Genomic DNA, 21,150 nt, shown 5'->3' on the forward strand with positions numbered 1-21,150 from the left:
GGCAAATCCCACAATCCGATCGCATGGCTGGCCACACCATTTCACGATCATCCAGGATCTCATTTGGGCTGTTCTCGCCGTCAGTGGTTCTCCAGAATCCTTCTAGTAGTTCAAAAAAACCAATCTACACAAACAGTGCAGAACAATCAATTTCTTTTCCCATTTTGTGTTCTTAACATGAGCTCATTAACTTCTTTTCCAAATGTATTAATCACAAATGGCATTCCCTTTAGCTTTACCAAGTTACAAGAGTTACAGTAACTTGTTTGTACCAGTATCAACAATTTTATCAAAATTATATCACAACAAAGAACATCAGCAGCTTAAACTGTAATGTAAACAGTCATAGCAATGAAAGTGACATTCATCCTTAAGGCTGACAAGCAAATGTAACTTAATTCAGTGCAAACACGATTAAACTTGAAATATGCTCATATCTATTAAGACATAACCATTCTAATATAAACAGAGCTATTGCTTCTACTTGAATACCTCCCCGATCGGAATATGGCTTCAGCGGGGTGGGGTGGCTAACAGCTATTAGCAGCTAGCATCGCATCTAGCATCGGCATCGTTTAGCTCAAAGCATTCAACACTTATAACACACTGTAAAGAACAACAGGAGAAGTGAAACAACACGCCAGATTCTCATAGCTCCCGATTGGTTTTTGTTCAAAGGTTTCTGAGCTGAATCGGCTAGTGAAATACATTATCTAACTTAACAGGTAGCTAACGAAAGCACGTGACTCACCGGGATTTTCAGACACAAATAACTTGACAGACGTTATTCCCTTTGTGGTCAGAGTTCGGGGCCTAATAAAAGAGTACCTTATTAGCATTTATACGTAAAACAATCTGGTCTCATTAACCGGGTTGCAGTATTGCATACCAAGATACTTTTTCCATGCGCTCCGACACGTACTTGACCGCCATCAGAGGGAAGATCTCACAGGAAGAGAGAGGTAATACTTCCTGCGCACTAGACGCAAGGTCGTCAGAACACAAGACTGCATCACAGCGCCCCCCTGTGACAATAACAGGCTATAGCCTTAGATTACAAAAAGGGATTTTGCAGCCCTGTATTTCACATGGGTTACACCCTCCCCCTTTGACCCAGCATGAGCCCCTTCATGCGTCACGCTGTGGTCTACAGATGAACTCTCATAGTCACCTATTGTATAAAGTGCTTGGTTAAAGCTCTCTATGAGGCTCTGCGCAAAGGAAATTAAGGGATTTCCCAACTCAGGATAATGGAAGCGCCTTGGTGGTCGACGTGTCCTTTCTGACTTACGAACATGGTCATTTTTTTCTCCACTGTCAACAGTTTCCTTATGCTCCAGAGCTACCTCAGGGGTTTGTGGGTTCAGATCAATGGTTTCCGTAGCTATAGGAGCCTCTACATCAATGGACGGTACATCAATGCTGTCTTCGGCCACAGCTGATTTTTGATTAGTCATAGTTGGTAAAGTTACATCGTCTTCAGTAGGGTGTTGCTCAGCCACAACATCTGGCTCCTCTCCTTCAGCTACTTCAGGAGGTACCCCTACAGGCTCTGCAGGCAGCAAAGGGGAGCTGCCTCTGCAAGGCTCATTCTGAGGCTGAGGGTTTACACAGTCTGCTGGCGTAGCTGGTATACAACTACCCTCCGGTACTGTTTTTCCGGTTTGCTGTCGTCTCTTCGGGATTTCAAACACCTGAACCAACTTTCCAGGAATGACAGAAGACTGCCTAGGATAGACAGGTGAGTCGTCTTCAGATTCTGATTGCTCCTCCAGTAACAGAGGCTGGCTCGCCACGTTTTGTGTAGCGCCTCTACTCAGGACCAGTACACTCTCACTTCAAATAGAGACCCTAGACATCTTTCTAGGTTCAGGAGGAGGTTTTGTTTTGGAGACTCACAAAAGGAGTTGGCTTGGAAGTGAATAACTGGGACCTTTATTGCCTCAGTACCATTTATACACATATACAACACAATAACCCAAATTGCACACTAATAGTGCATTTTTAAAGGTGAATACATGTAAAACAAAACAAAATAAAGACATCTAAATTGAAGATTTATACTGAACAGTATCAGAGCTCTTTGGAATGAATGAAACAGATTAAAGTGTTCCTGTTGTGAAGTTTGAATTGTCCAGTCTGAATTGTCCTTTAAAGTCGTTGAAAACCCAAACAGGTGTACTGTAGGGGAATTGTCAGTGTGCAAACCCTATTATCCGGGTAGGAAAAGTAGTGCATAGGGCTTATCTGTAATCCAGGGTTGCTTGAATCAGTTTCTCAGGCAAATCCCACAATCCGATCGCATGGCTGGCCACACCATTTCACGATCATCCAGGATCTCATTTGGGCTGTTCTCGCCGTCAGTGGTTCTCCAGAATCCTTCTAGTAGTTCAAAAAAACCAATCTACACAAACAGTGCAGAACAATCAATTTCTTTTCCCATTTTGTGTTCTTAACATGAGCTCATTAACTTCTTTTCCAAATGTATTAATCACAAATGGCATTCCCTTTAGCTTTACCAAGTTACAAGAGTTACAGTAACTTGTTTGTACCAGTATCAACAATTTTATCAAAATTATATCACAACAAAGAACATCAGCAGCTTAAACTGTAATGTAAACAGTCATAGCAATGAAAGTGACATTCATCCTTAAGGCTGACAAGCAAATGTAACTTAATTCAGTGCAAACACGATTAAACTTGAAATATGCTCATATCTATTAAGACATAACCATTCTAATATAAACAGAGCTATTGCTTCTACTTGAATACCTCCCCGATCGGAATATGGCTTCAGCGGGGTGGGGTGGCTAACAGCTATTAGCAGCTAGCATCGCATCTAGCATCGGCATCGTTTAGCTCAAAGCATTCAACACTTATAACACACTGTAAAGAACAACAGGAGAAGTGAAACAACACGCCAGATTCTCATAGCTCCCGATTGGTTTTTGTTCAAAGGTTTCTGAGCTGAATCGGCTAGTGAAATACATTATCTAACTTAACAGGTAGCTAACGAAAGCACGTGACTCACCGGGATTTTCAGACACAAATAACTTGACAGACGTTATTCCCTTTGTGGTCAGAGTTCGGGGCCTAATAAAAGAGTACCTTATTAGCATTTATACGTAAAACAATCTGGTCTCATTAACCGGGTTGCAGTATTGCATACCAAGATACTTTTTCCATGCGCTCCGACACGTACTTGACCGCCATCAGAGGGAAGATCTCACAGGAAGAGAGAGGTAATACTTCCTGCGCACTAGACGCAAGGTCGTCAGAACACAAGACTGCATCACAGCGCCCCCCTGTGACAATAACAGGCTATAGCCTTAGATTACAAAAAGGGATTTTGCAGCCCTGTATTTCACATGGGTTACACTTACTTAGAGAGTGCTTACCTGCAGCCCCTCCCCTGTTTCTATTTGCATATCTCCTGTTATTGCTAAGTGCAGAGGCTTTCAGAAGTGGATTCAATATATGTACACTGGACACTCATGAGCCACTTGTCTCAGAGACAAGTGGCTCATGCCTTTCTTGTTATATCTTTGAGCACGTGTTGACACTTTTCACTTGACACTTTAGTGAAATTCACATTCACAACAAAGAATGAGAAAAAGGGAGAAAAACAAGAGATTTTTTCCACTGAAATAAATATCTTCAAACTACATTTGATTTGTCTGTACTCATCTACCTGTCTGGGTCACATGAATAAGGGTTAAATTATAGGGGGAAAATGTAGTAATTCTAATTAGGCAGCAGGACTGTTTTACATCATGAAATCGTGTTTATTTAAAGCTTGAAAGTCACTTCATGTAGCATGTGCTGGAGCTGGGAGTGTTCGTGTGAAGCTTCCATAAAAACAGAGTGCCCTCAAGTGGCCGGTCCAAGAGCACACACCTTTATTGGGTAGTCTTTGAACCTCTGTTTCCCAGAGATGTGTGATGGATAAAAGCATTGGGGATTTTACACCTAGTTTTATGTAGAAAGTGGTTAATATATGAGTAAATATATAAGTATATGGTTGGCTTCGTTAGTAATTTGTACCTGTGTATAGTTATCATAAAGACCTAAAGAAAAGGGGCAAATCACATTATAAAACACTTGTGACCGAGCAGCCATTGCTATTGCTCAGTGTTTTGAAAATCATGTGTCACTACGACAGCAGTACAGGTTGAGTTCAACATCTTCAGGAAATTCTGAAAATTAGCCAACCTCAGTTGTAGGCAATTTGAAACAAGATTTAGCGAATAAACATGAAGGAGAAATACAACATATTAATAAACCTCGCTGAAAAATGTATTCCGTTTAGCATTTTACATGTAATTGCGACTAATGATAAAAAAAATCGCTTGTCTCCAATAACTCGTCTTGTCTACGGGTTTTAAATGTAATATTTTTCAGAGTACTTGAATGCAGCCTAAGGCCGACCCTTTAGAATTTTCTAGTCTTTGATTGGTTGAGTCATACGTCCGTCAAAACCGAACCTCACAGTCTGTTCGAGTCAGGGGAACAGGTTGGAAAGAGCCCGACGGAGGCTCGTACAATCAAATACTGTTGGTTGCAGGTTGTAACCGGATCTAACACACAAGCTGGTGAGGAGTCGTGTTAGTTTTGCTTCATTTATTGGATTAAAAAAAAAAAAAGGTTGTGTTTTCTGCCTACCGTACAGACAGGCTTGCTTTCCGACGCGTGAAGAATCAACTCGCGCAGTCAGGAGCTTTGGCTTGCCATTATGTGTTGAGCTATCGCGTTAGTACTTATGGTAACACAGGCTAGCCTAAAGCTATATCATGATGTTACAGCTATACATTTTGGTGGTAGCTGGGGTTGAATGGGCTGTTATTCCTCTACTTTCTTGTGTATAATAGTCATGCAGACACAGTTTCACCACGCAGCTTGACTTCTTAACGTATTCATTCCAGAATAACAAATGGCATCATGCACTGTGAAATCCGACTAGCTTAGCAACACGAGGAAGCTAATGTCGTGACTGTTTGTACTGTTTATACCACCTATTACATGCTATAGAGGGACCTTATTAAACGTCGTGCACCTCTCAAAACAGTGTTTTGTATTTAAATAAATGGTTAATAGAGTGGTCGCATACATTTGGGTTTGTATTGACACTTCATTGTTTCCCAGTCTCTTTGCTTTCTCTATTGTTCTACAGTTGTAATATGCATGCACATGCAAACCTGTTTAATAAAAGCCTTTCCTGCTGCATATACTCCAAACTATAACCTTTTTTTGTTTCTAATGCATATGCAAGTCCTTTTATTCAGCAAGACAGACGTGTAAGGCACTGTGAAGAGAAGCATGAATTTTTAAGCTAAAAGTGGCATCTGAGTAGATGTGGATAGTGTTGTGTTTAAAAAAAAAAAAAGATAAGGAGCCCCCCCATAATAAAAGCTTATTCCCTTTTTGTTTAATTCTTACCTTAAAAAGAAAATATATTTATCATATTTTAACATAAACAAAGACAAGCAAATAAAATGAACAACAAACCACCTGTCCCAGTCCCACACGTGGTAATCTGATACTCAAATTTAAATCAATTCAAAGTACACACAAAAAACTGCATGGTTACCATTTACTGTCCTAAATGCTGCTGCAGCCACCACATTGGCCACATATTTCTCTTTCTCCTGGGCTGTTTGCCATTGTTTGTTTTATCCAGTGAGTGGGACGCTGGGTCTTTTTCTGTTTTTTTTCTTCCTTCTTTAATAATTGTGTTTTGGGGAACCAAAATTTTGAAATCATTAAATGTTACTTTGTTACATAATGTTAGTCTTCTAGACTTTGTACATTTAGATGTTTGGTATATTTTTATTGAAATGGTTTAACTTGGCGGGAGTTGCATATATTTGGATCATAGTTGTTATAAAACATGGATGCAACTTCTGTGATGTCAGCCATTGGTTTCTGAAGTCCTGTTCTTGAGATGCGTGTTGGTTGTAAAACAAAAACAAACAAAACCAAGCAGACTGTATGGATGAAAGCACTTGCTCATTGGCTAATGATTTGGAGCGGCCGTGGTTTGGGGGGTAGATCGTTGTCTACCAGTCGCTACCAAGTCTGGATGTCAAAATATCCTTGGGCAAGATAATGAACCCCCAGTTGCTTCCAGTGCAACTACTGGAGTGTGAGTATGTGTGCACATACGGCCGGCTGCAACCGGTTCAGATTGCCCCCCCCGCCTGCTTCTGCCAGAGGTTTCTTCCTGTTAAAAGGGAGTTTTTCCTTCCCACTGTCGCCAAAGTGCTTGCTCATAGGGGGTCATGTGAGTGTTGGGGTTTTTCTCTAAATGTATTATTGTAGGGTCTACCTTACAATATAAAACGCCTTGAGGCGACTTGTTGTGATTTGGCGCTGTATAAATAAATTGAATTGAATTGCACATGTGAGACAGGCATAGAAAAAGGACCTTTGTGTGACTGGGTAAACGGGGCTTGCATTGCAAAGCTGTGGTATCTGCTTTCTGCAGGATCACATGATTCTTTGTGAGAGCCAATGTTGTTTTAACCAATATGCATTTTATTCATGATATTGTGGAAAAAAGGATTCTACCATGAATCCTACAGTGCTGTCGCTCAGTGGTGGAGGCTGCTGTTACCAGAAACGTGTTTAAATCTGTGAACATTAGTTTGCAGAGTGAGTGTCAGACTTCAGTAATTGTGAGAGTGGTGATTGCTGTGCATTGAAACTAAGCACTGTTCTCGATCATTTAAAAAGAGGGAAGTCTGGCAGTGACCACTAAACCATTTAGAAGAAAAATGGTTCCTGGACTTGACATCAGTAAAACGACAACGTTTTAGTTTTAAATCTAGGATTTATTCCATTATTTTTTCTGTCTATTTTTAATTTTCCTTGAGATTTCATAAAAAGTTTACATGTTAAGCTTGTAATCAATGTTACAAACTGAGGTGTTAAATGATGTTGCAGTCATTAAGTTTACAGGTGGCATTTTGACTGTACGTCTTTAAGGACTAAACCAAATCTGTTTCCTGTTTCCATTTTTTGGAGGACCTTTTTTTAAAGGAAGTAACCGCCCTCCTCTTTTGTTACAGGAAGGGCTCAGTGCAGCGTGGGTGCCCAGGGATCCACTGCCTGAGTGTGGGGAGAGCAGCGGCCGAGACCCCAGAGACATGAACCACACCAAGGGTGGCCTGGTCATCTTCACCGCCAACTCGCACCCCTCGAGCCGTGAGCTGGGCAAGAGGATTGCAGAGTAAGTTCTTAGACATGCACTCAGACACACAAAGCAAGACGGGTTATTTTAGAGTCAAAGCCCATACACGTCCTCCAGGAGAATCTCGGTCTCCTTTCTTTTGTCTCATATGGTAAAAAAGGGACATTTAAACTCACATGTGTCAAGAAGACATGTTTTGCTCTTGCTTCTTCTGTTTAACATGTGTGTTTATTGATAGCATGAGCCTACATACGCAGTCCTTATGTGCTGTCTTTTCTGTTTTTAGCCACCTTCCCGAAACAACAGGATGATTGTCCTGCCCACCTTCCCTGTCACCAGCTCATCAAATACGCTTAACTCCCATCATTGCATAAACCTTTAAAAAAGGAACCGTTTTCTAATTAAAAGGGAGATAAAAGACTCAAAAGACAGCTGTCTGCAGAGCTAAACTAATAATGGGTAAAGGGTGTGTAGCCTCATTTTAACAGAACGTGTGTGGTTGCTTTGTTAGTGTTTCATCATGTTCTGTGTAAACCGAAAATTCCTACAGTCCAAACGTACTTTAAATGCACAGAGTCCAAACCTGGACTGCACAAGGACATCTGAGTCTGCATGTGTTTATAGAACAAACAGTGTTTGGCTGCTTTAGTGGACACTAAATACCTCACTGTGCACCAGGATGTAAACACTGCTTCTTATTGCATTTCCAAATGAATAGTACATTTTTTAAATGTTATACATATATTTGGTTGTGGGTTGTTTTTTTAAAAATTCATTTTTTTGTTTCAACTTTAAACAAACTTATTTACTGTTGTTTTGTCATTTTCTTTCTCAGGCGTTTAGGGGTGGAGCTTGGCAAGGTGCAGGTGTACCAGGAAGCTAACAGAGGTAAGCTCATATAATAATACATGCTACAAGATTCTTTAAAAACAATCATTTAGTGTCTTCCTAGTTTAAAGCTGTAGCAGCTAGAAAATGCTTAAATGAAAAGATTCTATTTGGAAATAGCTCTGCGAGTAATGAATGCTGAGAATGAGGTTCCAGTGAAAACCTCTATAAAGGCAGAGTACAGGAGTTATAGAAGAGTTGGACACGCATCATCTGCATAAAAAAGAATATTATATGTAGCTCACTGCTTTGTCGATTAACAAAAATTATATCTGCAACTGTTTTGGAACAAAATTAATTCTCTGGGCTTTTGACAATTAGATGACCAGGTAAAAATGGGCGGTGGACATTGATGTGATGGACAACAACAACCTAAATGAAAATACATGGCAGAGTAATAAGTGCTGGGGAATGCTGTTAGCTGCGGCTGTAATTCCAAATACATGAAGCTTACAGCCTTCTGGTGCCGTCTCGGCTCTATCACACAAACCTCATCCGAACTAAAGCGGACGAGATCGTGTAAATTGCAAACTGAAAAATGATTTCTAGTTTTACTGTGTTTGTCATCAGGTTACCTTAACTTCAAAGTTAAAGCTTCATGTTCTTTGAATTCTTTCAAGTCTGTTGTAAAGTGTATGATATGTAGTGTCGTGACATTTTTTATTAGTATTATTCAATCCTTCTCACCCACCAACAGTTAGTACTGCCATCCTATATTTAATATCTCAAACGTTTAGAAACAAAGTCTTTGATTTTTGTACAAAAACTTCCTTTAATCAGCTGCAAGTCACACGATTTAGGTTTCTTGAAAAAAAATGTTCCCCTTAAAAAGTGACAAATTTTTATGGAACATACTATATAAGTGTTTCTGCTTGTATTTGTGGAGTTTTCTCCTTGTACATTTAATAAAATGCTTCAAAAGTGTAGGTTTAAATTTATCGTTGAGCTTGTGAGAGCGTTTAAAGCAGAAACTGAAACACTTCTTGTTCCCCTTTCATGACAGCAGTGCTAGACACAAGGTCACCGTTTCAACTGAGTCTGTTCCTGTTGCAAATAAATTTCCTCTTAGAAGATCACAACCGTCCACTGGGCTTGTACTGGGCTTGTACTGGGCCATGACTGTGCTGACTTTTAAAAGTTTCTAAGCAGTAGAACGCGAAGCATTTCGCATTATTCACCACTGGAACAGTTTCTCTCATTACTGGTGTTTGGGAATGGGTTTGACAGGGTTCGTACGGGTGCTTGAAATCCTTGAAAATGCATAATTGAATTTTCAAGGATTTGAAAAGTGCTTGAATTTCAGATGTGGTGCTTAAAAGTGCTTGAAAGTGTAGCTGTATTTCATTCACCACAAATAACTATCTGATTGAATAGTTTTCTTATCAGATATAAAAATAAAATGAGTCACAAAATGTAAAAGAAAAATTTCCCCGCCTGGCTGCCTTACGTCTGTTTCAACGTGTGACCCCGCCCCTCCCTCGGACAGTCGGGGATGAGTGCGCTAACATACCTGTAGGCTGCTGTTTTAATGAGTGTTTGATGGAAAACAACAATGGCGGAGTTTGCGCTCTCCAGCATGATAGGTGAGTGCTAGTAAATAATTTTCCAGTACGTGTACGTTACACATGCTATTTTTTAAAATTATGATTATTATTATTTTGCTATCAAACTCGCTGGAGAAATGATTGAAACGCACTGAGTGTGATGCAGTATGGCAGCGCTGTTATGGAATATGCTGTGAACTTAGCTAACGTTACTTAACATTAGCCCGATGCATAACTAGCTAACTTAGGCTTTCTGATTAACCCTCTGGGGTTGACGGAGCCAAAGTCTCCATTTCAACTTGGGTCAACGTGCGGACTTCAAACTACATACCAGTGTTTAAACTGTGTTGATAGGCCACGTAAAACCGGTGTTTGTTTGTTTGTTTGTTTGTTTCTGAATAAAACAGCTGTTTACTCCGGAAGAAACGATAAAAACAGCGTTTTCTAAGGAGAGCGCTAGCAAACACGCTTTGCTTCTGAGTGAAAAAAGAAAAGGAAAAAACACTCCTTCCCTATTGGTGGAAAAATGTACCATGTCGACCAATCAAAAAATGATATGGCAACATGTGGCATCTGGTTGTTTGGGAGGAGACGGAAGCTTTAGGAGTGACAGAGAGCGAGAGAGCGAGAGTTTTGATACTGAGAGGTTTGTGACGTTTGCCGTGTTTGGAGTCTCAGGTTAGTGTGTTGTCTTGTGTAGTTAGTGTGTAGTCGTTGTTTTGTTTTGTGTGTCAGTTCTACTAGTGAACAGTTGCTGCCTTAAAGCCACCAAAAGGCAGACTGCAGTGTAAACGCTGAGTGACACAGCTGCTGTCAGACCTGCAGGTTTATCCCTGAGCTGTTCTCATGTGTTATAGTGACACAAACTATTTTTTGGAGTTGCATAAATAATTTCTGTGCCTTCTTATTTGATGCAGAACACTTGATTGTTCTATATAACCACATAACTTTGTTGTTTGCAAAACTTGTGCATATTTTTTAAAAATGTAAAATTTCTATTTTCATTTCAAGTTATGAAAATGATTCGTTAAACATGTTTGTGGTTTTTACAGTCAAAAATATCACTTTCTACTCGTATTTTACATTTTGTCTGAATTTAGATAAATTGTGCTGACACATTATGTCAAAATGAGAAAATAACAGATTGGCAAGATAAACAGTTTTTAAAGGTGAAATATAGAGGCCAAATCAAAAGTAGTCAAAAACAGCCAGTTAAACCCTGGACACCAGCTTTTTGGAGTATTTGAAATAATGGTAATATGAGTGATCCATGTGGTTTTATTGGGAATTAACTTAAAAAACAAACAAATATCTGTCTCCTATTTCTTGTCACACAGGAAAGAAGCATCAATATCTGATGAGAAGACTTATTTATTTCTTTTTTGTTTTCCAACAGGAGAATCTAACAAGTTGATTTGTTCACATCTTAATTTTTAAGTGAAATGTGCATTTTGAGTTTATACACGATAAGGCGACCGTTTCCTTTTGCAGTATATTTGTGTTGTACGTTTTTCTATGTCTTAACAAAAGGGGAACAAAGGTGTTTAAGTTCACCTGGGATGATTTGTTTTAATGTTCACATGGTCTTACTGAGGTGATGCGAATTGAAGCATGCATTCTTTTTTTTTTTTTTTGGCGGGAGGGAGGGGGCTGGAAAAGCTTGAAAATGGACCTTGAAAGTGCTTAAAAAGTGCTTGAATTTGACCCTGAAAAGGCACTTGGTACTAACCAATAATACTAACCAATAAAGAAAGTGGCCCTGTGTCAAGTTGTTAGCCCAGCAAGAAAAGCTGAAGCTGTCACTCAAGTTATTCCCCCAGCTGCAACCTTTATGTCATTTATCCTTTTTATTTTTATAACAAACAAACTAATTACAAAACTTACAACATACAGCAGCCAGGTCAGCACATATCATACCAAAATAATAATATAAAAGAAATGCTTCATGTTTTTACATACGTCCTCAGAGGGAACAAAACCGTGACAAACAAAAAAAAGTGTTTCTCAGAATCTGCGTTCCTTCGTGGCGTCAGATCGTCCCTGCAAGAGAGTTTTCGGTATCGTCAGTTAGCCTGGCCAGCAGCATGTTCATATGAATCGCAGTCAGCCTTGTACCTGGATCGCTGTACTCTGGTGTTTGGAAATATTAGGCATTACTGTTGGTCCCCCAGTAGGCATATTCCTGGTGACACTGTTGTAACGTTGTAATCTTATTTTCCAAAATGGGAAAATGCATTTAGAGTCCCAGATTGTATAACGCTTTCTGGTTCTGCTTGACATTTCCAGCATATGTTATTGGTAAGTAGAAACCTAGATGCAAGAAAGTAAAATCTGTGTACCATCTTATTTTCCTCTAGTTCTAACCATGATTTCTGTACATAAATCACCTGTATTGTGTTTTCCCTTTGTAAGCCATTGTTTCCAGTAAACAGTTTTCCCAACACAGACAGAAGGGTTGAACCATAATGAGGAATACGGCTGTTTAAAACGTGACACCATGTGCACCTCCCTCCATAAATGCATGGCGTTGAATTTATGGAGGGAGATATATTGCATATCTGAGGGCTGTGCTGTTGCCATTACTGCTGTCAGTGACCTGCAGCGGTCTGTGCTGCTACTGTACAACATGCTGTGTAGTGACGCAGCTAAACCCCTTTACAAGCTTTTTTTTAGTCCAGCATTAGGATACAATTGCAAATAACAATCTGTAGCTACTTTACTATGTTAGTTTCTTCTAATAATACTACTAATAATAAATAACTGCATCATGGGCATATTAAAAATGCAAATTCCATAACCTTAAATTTCCATATTTACTCAACTTACACTAATATATGGATCTAATGTTGAAACACGTTGCATTTTATTACCTCTTTTGTGACACATGATGGAGACCTGATTGTGTCCAAACATTAAGATGGACTGCTACACATTAAAATGACACATTATACGTAACAAATTAAGAAAACATGAGTAGTTGCAGACAGACTTGAAATATTGTAGCTTGTTCCATTTATACACAGCAAAGTATTTAATCCAGTTTTTCTCAGTTCAGCTGACAGTGTGGTAACAGTAACGGAGATTTAACGGTGTAATGGTTTAACATGTCCGGAGGGGTTGTGTTTCTTTCTCAGTGTGTAGTAGGGATATGTGTGACTCAGGAGTTGTTGCTGCTCTGGCTCATCAGCTCCTACAATGTTAACAAGCAAAGCTTTGACATAAATGAGCAGTTGTATGCGATTGTAGCAATGCTCAACCACGCTCTTCGTGGTCGGTGTAACATTTCTATGACCAGCCTTTGTGTTCTCGTTAGAATGTTTTTCTTACTTTTAGATTAGTCCACTACTCTTATTTTTCCTTCTCCTTAAAATGACCGATCGGTTGGTCATCAGCAGCAGACCTGGTCTGTATATAAAACGTGGGCGTAGCTCTCAGGTGTGGAAAGTACTTTGTTTTCTCATCTGTTTTTCCTGGGAAGCACATTTTTGGAATGCTAGTGTCTACGATTTAGGACAGTGAGGGTGGAGGTGGCTTTGTAGGGGGCGTGTACCGGTGAGGCTCAGTGCATGTTTGTGCGCGCGCACATTCTCTCTCTGCTCTTTCCTTCTCACATCCGCTTTTTGTTTCCATAGAAACGCGGGTACAGATCCAAGAGTCGGTGCGAGGCAAAGATGTCTTTGTCATCCAAACGATGTCAAAGTAAGAGAGAAGACAAATATTTATTTGGACGTTTCCCCAGAAACGTGTCCCTCACGTGTAATCGTCTGCTTGTCTCTCTGCACTTCAGGGACGTGAACACCACCATAATGGAGATGCTGATCATGGTGTACGCATGCAGGACGTCCTGCGCCAAAAGCATCACGGGCGTTCTCCCCTACTTCCCCTACAGCAAGCAGTGTAAGATGAGGAAGAGGGGCTCCATCGTGTCCAAGCTTGTTGCATCAATGATGTGTAAAGCTGGTGAGTCTGTCCCTTTAAAGCACTCAAGAAGAAGACAGGACACTATTCAATGTCACATATCGTAGTATTTCAAATACATGATCTGTACAAACCACAGACATGTTACAAGCTGACATGACCATGTTTGTGTAGGCCTCACCCACCTCATCACCATGGACCTCCATCAGAAAGAGATCCAAGGCTTCTTCAACATCCCAGTGGACAATTTGAGAGCCTCCCCGTTTCTGCTGCAATATATCCAGGAAGAGGTCATTTCTAAAAACAGATGTGACACACACGCCTCATTTCTATCACTTTTATTGTTTCTAGTCTTAACTTTAACAAATTTGATGCTTTTTTGATACTTTTCTACATTAGTTCATCTCTTGTGTGTCATTTTAGCTCCTCTCCCTTTAAGCTTACTTCTGATTGGCTGACTCGGGTGGGAGCAGGTGGGAGGGGCTTCTGTGCCCGAGATGGCCACGTTTTCCTTACTAATTTCATTCGTAAACAAAAGCCAGTCTGAAGGGATTAGCTGTATTTTCCTGACATCGTTCTTTGACACTTGCACCACATCTAGCATGAGCATCCACCCAGTTACAGTGTTCATATTAGCAAGGCTGTTTTGCTGACGTTAGGGGCTCTCTGCCTGCTATTACATACAAAATCAGTTTAGTAAATGGGAACAAGGTCCAAAGCTACCTGGTCCAGTGTAATATTGCAGAGCACCATCACACCTGAAACACCATCACTTCTGCTGGAAGTAGCACATGGACAAAGGTCACCTTATACAACAAAGAAACTTGTTTTGAACTTTCTTTAAACAGACCAGTTTGTCCATTTTTATACTGGGATATTATTTAGGATGTAATTTAAATTTAGGAGTCTGTAACCTGCAGTACACACCTGCTAAACTATCTATCCAGGCATGCCTGCTGACACCTGGATATGAACATATATTAAACACGTAGAGAAACAAAGAAGCTTGATATTCTTGCTTCCTGAGTTCTGATTGGATAAGCTATTGTGTGCTTAACCGTATGTAACTCTGACCTCAGTTTTGTGTCTCCTCCCCCTCAGATCCCCGACTACCGAAACGCTGTGATTGTTGCCAAGTCGCCAGCTTCTGCCAAAAGGTAGGCTCATCTCCTCTCGTCTGTACGAAGTTGCCTTTATCTGTGTTACCATTGCTGATGAGGCCAGCTTGTTGCTCACTTCCTTTTTGTAGTGCTTTTATTTTTGTCACAGTGTGACATGAGTTCAGGCTGGTGTCTGTGTGTCTTGTATTGGAGTAAGTTGTGAAGCGCTGCTGACTTGGTGTGCGCAGGGCTCAGTCGTTCGCCGAGCGGCTGCGTCTGGGTATCGCAGTGATCCACGGAGAAGCTCAGGACGCCGAATCAGACCAAGTAGACGGCCGACATTCCCCACCCACCGTCAAGACCACCGGAGCCATTCACCCCAGCATGGAGATACCATGTAATGCACGCACACTTGCAAAGAACTCGTCACACGCAGGACTTTGTGCACCCTGTATGAATCACAGCAGGACTCACTGTCTGTGTTCCCTTCCAGTGTTGATCCCTAAAGAGAAGCCCCCCATCACTGTGGTGGGAGACGTCGGAGGACGCATCGCCATCATAGTGGTGAGAGATGACGCACAGTTTCTGAATTTTGGGATGTCAATGTAGACAATATGTCAAATCGACCCACTTGAAAATGCGTGTGAGTGAAAGTGGCTGCAGGAAACTGAGGCAGCACTTTGAGAAGTCGGTCAGCGGTACCTGCAGCCATAATGAGTTCACAGTAACAGTGAGAGGTAGTAGTTTGCTGAGAGGATGTAGCTGTGAGCTTCCTGACAACTTCCTGACTCGTGGTGGCTGCTCCCTCCAATTAATCAACAGTCTAACAAAAAAGCCCCAAACGAACACGAACATGATCAGCATGAACTGCTGTGAGGACAAGTCCTTTAATTACTTCAAAATGAAATCCACCCTTTCACTCGCTGAATCCTTTTTGAGGTGAACCAGCATTAGATGTAAGCACAGCGTTACCATTAGCAGTCATCTCGTTTTCACAAAGACTGAGAGGAAACTGTGAGAAAGCGAGTCTAGCCAATCAGGAGTCGTCTCTGTGGTGCAGTAGTTAGTATGAAAGTGTGTCACTTATAGATTTATTAGTCATAAGTGATTAGAAAACACACTCAAACACACCTGAATGGTGACTTTGCCCTAAACTAAAGTTTAAAGCATGTTGATCTCTGTCACACATTACACAGCTTCATTAATCTGTGTCTGTTTACTCATACCAGTCCCAGCACTCGACAAATACCCTGATAACTCCTGCTATGAACACAGTTAGCCAAGTACAGTTACATTTTATATATATGTATATTTTAAACTGTCATGCATCAGTGCCTCAGCACACGATGCTGATCCTGTCCTTGTGTGACTGCTGGTTGGATCTCTCGGGGCAGAGGTGGGACAGCCTCCATGTTTCCCTCACAGAATATATTTCTATTAACCCTTTAGAGCCGGTCAGAGCAGCACGCTCCGTTTTGCATAACTATTTTTAAATCCCGGTAGCTCTGCAACCACGTAAGCTAGCGCAATAGTTTTATTTGCATATGAAACCGGAGGAGTTGTACTTACATCTGATCCCATCAGCTTGTCCTTGGTCACAGTTTCCTTCCACATACAGCTTTGCAAAAGCTGCATAAAAAGCAGCAACAAAAACATAATATTCCAGAAACACGCTTCGCCGATCCGATCAGCTGTTTGTAACACTTCCTACGTCCATCAGCGCGAACTCTCGCATGTCCGCCATGACCTGCCCGAAACCGGAAGTGACGTCATTTTGCGGAAATGTAGTTTTTTACCATCAGGGCCTCATGAGCCTATACTGGTGTTTTTAAAAGTTATCTTTGACTTTATGACTTCCTGTGTCGTTTCTGGGATGCTTCATATTGCTCTGCTGGAAATAGTTTATTTTGATGCATATGCTGCTTTTTTGCAAATTTGCAGTATAATATTTATTTTCGTTTTTCCTGCAGTGTATAAAAATTGGTGTATTTCAAAAATAAAACTATGAAGACACTTAAAATAAATTTCCTGTGGTGGGAAACTATTTTGTGCAACTTTTTTGTATTTGCAGTTTTGAGGCATAAGCCTCTTAAATTTCTCTAACTAGAAATATATGTTAAAAAAATAAAATTTTTATTTATTTTTTTTTGTAGTTTTTTGCAATTTATGTAATTACTATGCACTTAATGCATGCATATTATTAATATTTGGGCTATAATGGTTGTATTGATGTATAGCAACTTGAAATGCTCCTAAAAATGGCTCCACAGCATGTAAAAATATAATATAAGCTCTGGCAGACTTGGTTCTATGGTAGGTCTTAAAGGGTTAATGATTCTTGGAGTGCCAGCTCACTCACTCACAGGTCTTTCATACAAACATGAAGTTGAATTCAGTCACACTGGTAATCTGCAGAAATTGGCCTCTAAAGACTAGCAGGACAAAGAGGAGATAGCTGCACAGCTGTTACAGTAACATGTTTCCATAACGTAACATTAAATCTTGTGATTTTGCTCATTTTTGTCCTGTCGAACTGAACTGTCTGGGTGTGGGTCGACTCTTTCACTCAGTCAGAAAAGGAGGAATGTTGTTGAGTAATGTGGAAAATGATCCCGCTCCTCTGTGCCCTGAACGAGCAGTTTTGAAACCTTGGTATATATCAGTACAGACCGGGCTTGATGACCATTAGAACAGCTTCTGGGTGTTTTCCAAAGATTAGCCCCAGTAAGCTGCGTAGTCGCTAACTGACGCAAACTCAGACATTTTGTTCTATAAGCAGGTCTGAAGTATGAGGAACAAGCTTTACCTGCAGTAGGTGTCCCAGGTGGAAAACGCTCAGTGAGAATTAGATTCTTTTCTTTGTCATATTTCAGTAAACTGCAGTTCTGGATGGGTGTGAGTGTGCAAATCAGTTCTAAAACTGATCATTAATTGGAGCACTAGAAGATTTACTGAATGTAAGTTTCCGGAACAAATTACCGATGATGTTAACGTAAAAATAAAAGTTCAACATCCATATGGGAAGAACTGAGAGAGGAGGGTGAGCTAGGCAAAATTACTGCGCCGCATCAGGAACACCGAAAGGAGGTTGGGTGGGGCGGACTGTCCTCAGCACGTTTAAAACCATGCCCGTTTGTCCCCAGGATGACATCATCGATGATGTGGACAGCTTCGTGGCAGCAGCGGAGACGCTGAAGGAAAGAGGGGCCTACAAGATTTTTGTCATGGCGACACACGGCCTCCTCTCCTCAGACGCCCCCAGGTTCATAGAGGAGTCGGCAATCGATGAGGTGAGTCGTCGTTCTTAGGCTTCCGTCAGCATGGCCGCCTCCTCCTCACATGTGTCATTGTCTCCAGGTGGTGGTGACCAACACGATTCCCCACGAACTCCAGAAGCTCCAGTGTCCAAAGATCAAGACGGTGGACATCAGCATGATCCTGTCAGAGGCCATCCGCCGCATCCACAACGGAGAGTCCATGTCCTACCTGTTCCGCAACATCGGAGTGGACGACTGAATAACCTGTCTCACTCTCTCTCACACACACACACACACACACACACACACACACACACACACACACACACACACACACACACACACTTTGCCTTCTCAGTCCTCTCCTGATACATAGATGAACGATGAGCGTAGTCAGCACCCTGAAGTGCTACCTCTATCATAACATACGAATATGAATGCTAACCTGTCCTTTGATTGCAGCTGAAGGATGTGGTGACTGAACACACACTCTCATGCATGCGTATCTAAGCACACCTAGTTTTGTTCATAGCTTTGACCAAACACACACACTCTCTGATTAGTGTCCCCAGTGGATATTAAGGGATTACTGCCGAGCTCTCCGGTGGCTGCGCTCCACACGCCTCAGTTCCTTTTGTCTTGTATCTTTCCCCCATAGAAATGATGTCGAGGTTAAATCAGCTCATGTTAGCACTCGTTTGTTAGCACTGAATGTGTCTGATGTTATTAGTAAAGGAGATTGTACTGATAATGTCGGTGCCTTCCACAGGACACAACACACAGGCCTTCGCTGCTCTTTTACACCTCGCCCTCGTTAGCAACTCTGGAATATACGCTTCACAGCTAATGACCACATGTTGTGCATGTTCAAATCCAAATGTGTGTTTGATTATTTCTGTGGTGTCTGAATGTGCAACTAACACGGCTCATTTCGACTGGTCCCAGCAGCCATACGTCTGAGTGGATGCCACAGTGTTTAGATGTTAATCTGGTGTCAAATCTACTAAATGCTAATGTTGACCTGCGTTTAACAGGAAGTCTTTGGATCTTGATAATTGGATGTTCCATTTAATGACAGTAAGTCATCCATGTAAATGTGCCATCATCTCAATACTTAGTGTTGAATATTTGTTCGTGTCACAAATAAACACTCCCAGACTGAGGAGGGCTCTGGATGATTAAAACCTGACGCTCCAGTTCCAGATTTAAAGTGCAGTCAGTCTCTGGTTAGAAGTTTGAGGTTGTTCTTCATAAACTGGAAATCTTCCATTGTTAGATCCCTGTGAGGGAGACTGAAGAAGTTTGTTTCAACACATTGTCCAAGTTTAAATAAAACTTCAAACTGTGGCTAAAACAGGAAAAATGCATTTTTCTGACTAGCAAAACTTGACTGAAGCGGGTCTTTGTCACTTTATCAGATGCTCCCAAAATGTTTTGTATTTATTTTCTGGATTTAATATGAATAAAGATAACCTATGAAAGGAAAATGTCTTCTGCTGTGGTGGTTTGTAGCTTCATAACTGGGACCGTGTTTGCTTGAAAGCATGAAATGCTGTTTCCATATTAACCTCCCAGGACCTGGCGTCCACATATGTGGACATCACATTTTGGGACGTCGAGACCAAAATACGTAATTTTTGTCTACAAGAGCCTGATATCCACCTACGAGGACATCATGCTGCCACTGTTCTACCAAAATTTGAAACAAATGTCCTCATATGTGGATCTCATTATTTTAGGTTAAAAAAAAATTGGTAATTCTTTGTTTTTACATTCTTTTGGTCCCAATTAACCCAAATAGCAAAGAAAAATTATAAATGCTGCCATGAAAGAGTTCAGGTCTTAGGAGGTTAATGTAGTAATATTACACTTAATGTCATTACTGTTTTATCTAAGTGGACTGGATGAAACCAAATGAGTCCGGACATATTGTTGAAATATCTGTTTAATGTAACTACAATCATATACTGTATTTAAAGGATGGAATATTGATGATGTCACCCATCGGTTTGTACAATGCTGCGAACTTTAAGTAGACATACAGATACTAGTGTTAAAAATAGTCCAGTAAAAGCTGAAGCACTGATTCAACCTCTTAAGTAAAAGTGATAAAGTACAGGCTCTGAAATGTACCTGTGTGCAAAGCTAGCTGAACCTTGTGCTATTTTATGGAATAATAAAATAATATCAGTAGATATGAAAGCAAACTTTATTTCACTCAAATTTTTAATTCTAATAAAGGTACTTTGAATGAGTTAAGTCGAACATGAGCAGAAAAATGGAAAATCGCTCTGCTGTCTGACGCCTACGTCGCAGACCTGACTTTGCCTTTGAACAGAAATAAAGGGAAGAGGTCAAAGTGGATTCAGCAGGTGGGAACCCTAAAATCAGTTGATTTTCAGGAGATTTTCTTAATGTGCAAGCTGTGATCAGCTGATTTGGGCTACTACTGCTCTGAGGGTCACTGCTGTTTGTGGATTTACACAACTGAAATGAACAAGATGTCAGCAGATGTTTCCTGAGGCGTCCTGGCTGGTTTCCATCCTCTACACGATGTTTATGCTGTCTTTAAATTAGACAGAATAACGTTGGTCAGTATCATCAGCTTAACTTCACTTACACTTGATGCAACCTCACTCTGACCATGAAAACACTGTGCACCAGTCACACACTGCTCTTTACTTTAAACCCATCACAGTACAGAAAGTAACCTCTTTATCCTGCACTAACCTGCAGAGGACTTTCATGTTACCTTTGAATAGTCTCAGTTTGATTTGCTCCAGTTTGAGAATATGTCACATGTCACCCAATATCTGATTTAAAAACATGAGGACTTACATGTAAGCTTTAAATTTCCACTGAACAGTCCTTAAATCTAACCTCTTCTTCCTCTGCCCGTCTTTCTTTCTCCATCTCTGAGTGAAGTTAGCTCTCCTTCTTTTCTCTCCCTCTGAAATAGAGTAGCTGGACCTTCAGCTAGCATCACACTGTGACAAACTGCACACAAACTGTTTGTGTGTTTGGTGATGTTTCTTGTGCTGATAGAAAAGTTGCATTTGAATTGACCTGATACTCAAAAATATCACTCCCTTTATGATCACTCCTCTTTTGTAGCGCTAGCTACACTGATGAGTATCTGCAGGGTCAGTTAGGGCTCATCCAAGACGCTTCTTCATGAGGAAGTTGCACTGCTTGCAACCATTCAACAGGCCTCTCCTGCTTTGTCTACTTTGCTTGGGAGCCATAATTTTACA

General features: G+C 40.8%; 1 protein-coding gene across 3 annotated transcripts; it reads left to right on the forward strand.

Annotated features, from left to right (window-relative positions):
* The first annotated feature begins 4,466 nt into the window (after positions 1 to 4,466).
* prpsap2 (phosphoribosyl pyrophosphate synthetase-associated protein 2) lies at positions 4,467 to 19,383 on the forward strand. 3 transcript variants are annotated; one of them, XM_026166144.1, is made up of 11 exons: positions 4,467 to 4,592; positions 7,068 to 7,228; positions 8,025 to 8,077; positions 13,254 to 13,320; positions 13,409 to 13,581; positions 13,714 to 13,829; positions 14,641 to 14,696; positions 14,888 to 15,036; positions 15,133 to 15,203; positions 17,783 to 17,929; positions 17,997 to 19,383. In XM_026166144.1, the coding sequence occupies exons 2-11, from the start codon at positions 7,146 to 7,148 to the stop codon at positions 18,153 to 18,155; spliced, it is 1,074 nt and encodes a 357-aa protein (XP_026021929.1). In that variant the 5' UTR covers positions 4,467 to 4,592; positions 7,068 to 7,145; the 3' UTR covers positions 18,156 to 19,383. The 3 variants fall into 3 exon arrangements, with proteins under 3 accessions (XP_026021929.1, XP_026021927.1, XP_026021930.1); XM_026166142.1 differs by having other exon boundaries at positions 14,888 to 15,203; XM_026166145.1 differs by lacking the exons at positions 4,467 to 4,592; positions 7,068 to 7,228; positions 8,025 to 8,077 and adding an exon at positions 9,490 to 9,660.
* The last annotated feature ends 1,767 nt before the right edge of the window (positions 19,384 to 21,150 follow it).

Source organism: Astatotilapia calliptera, chromosome 4, assembly GCF_900246225.1.
Source record: "Astatotilapia calliptera chromosome 4, fAstCal1.2, whole genome shotgun sequence".
NCBI classification, from domain to species: Eukaryota; Metazoa; Chordata; class Actinopteri; order Cichliformes; family Cichlidae; genus Astatotilapia; species Astatotilapia calliptera.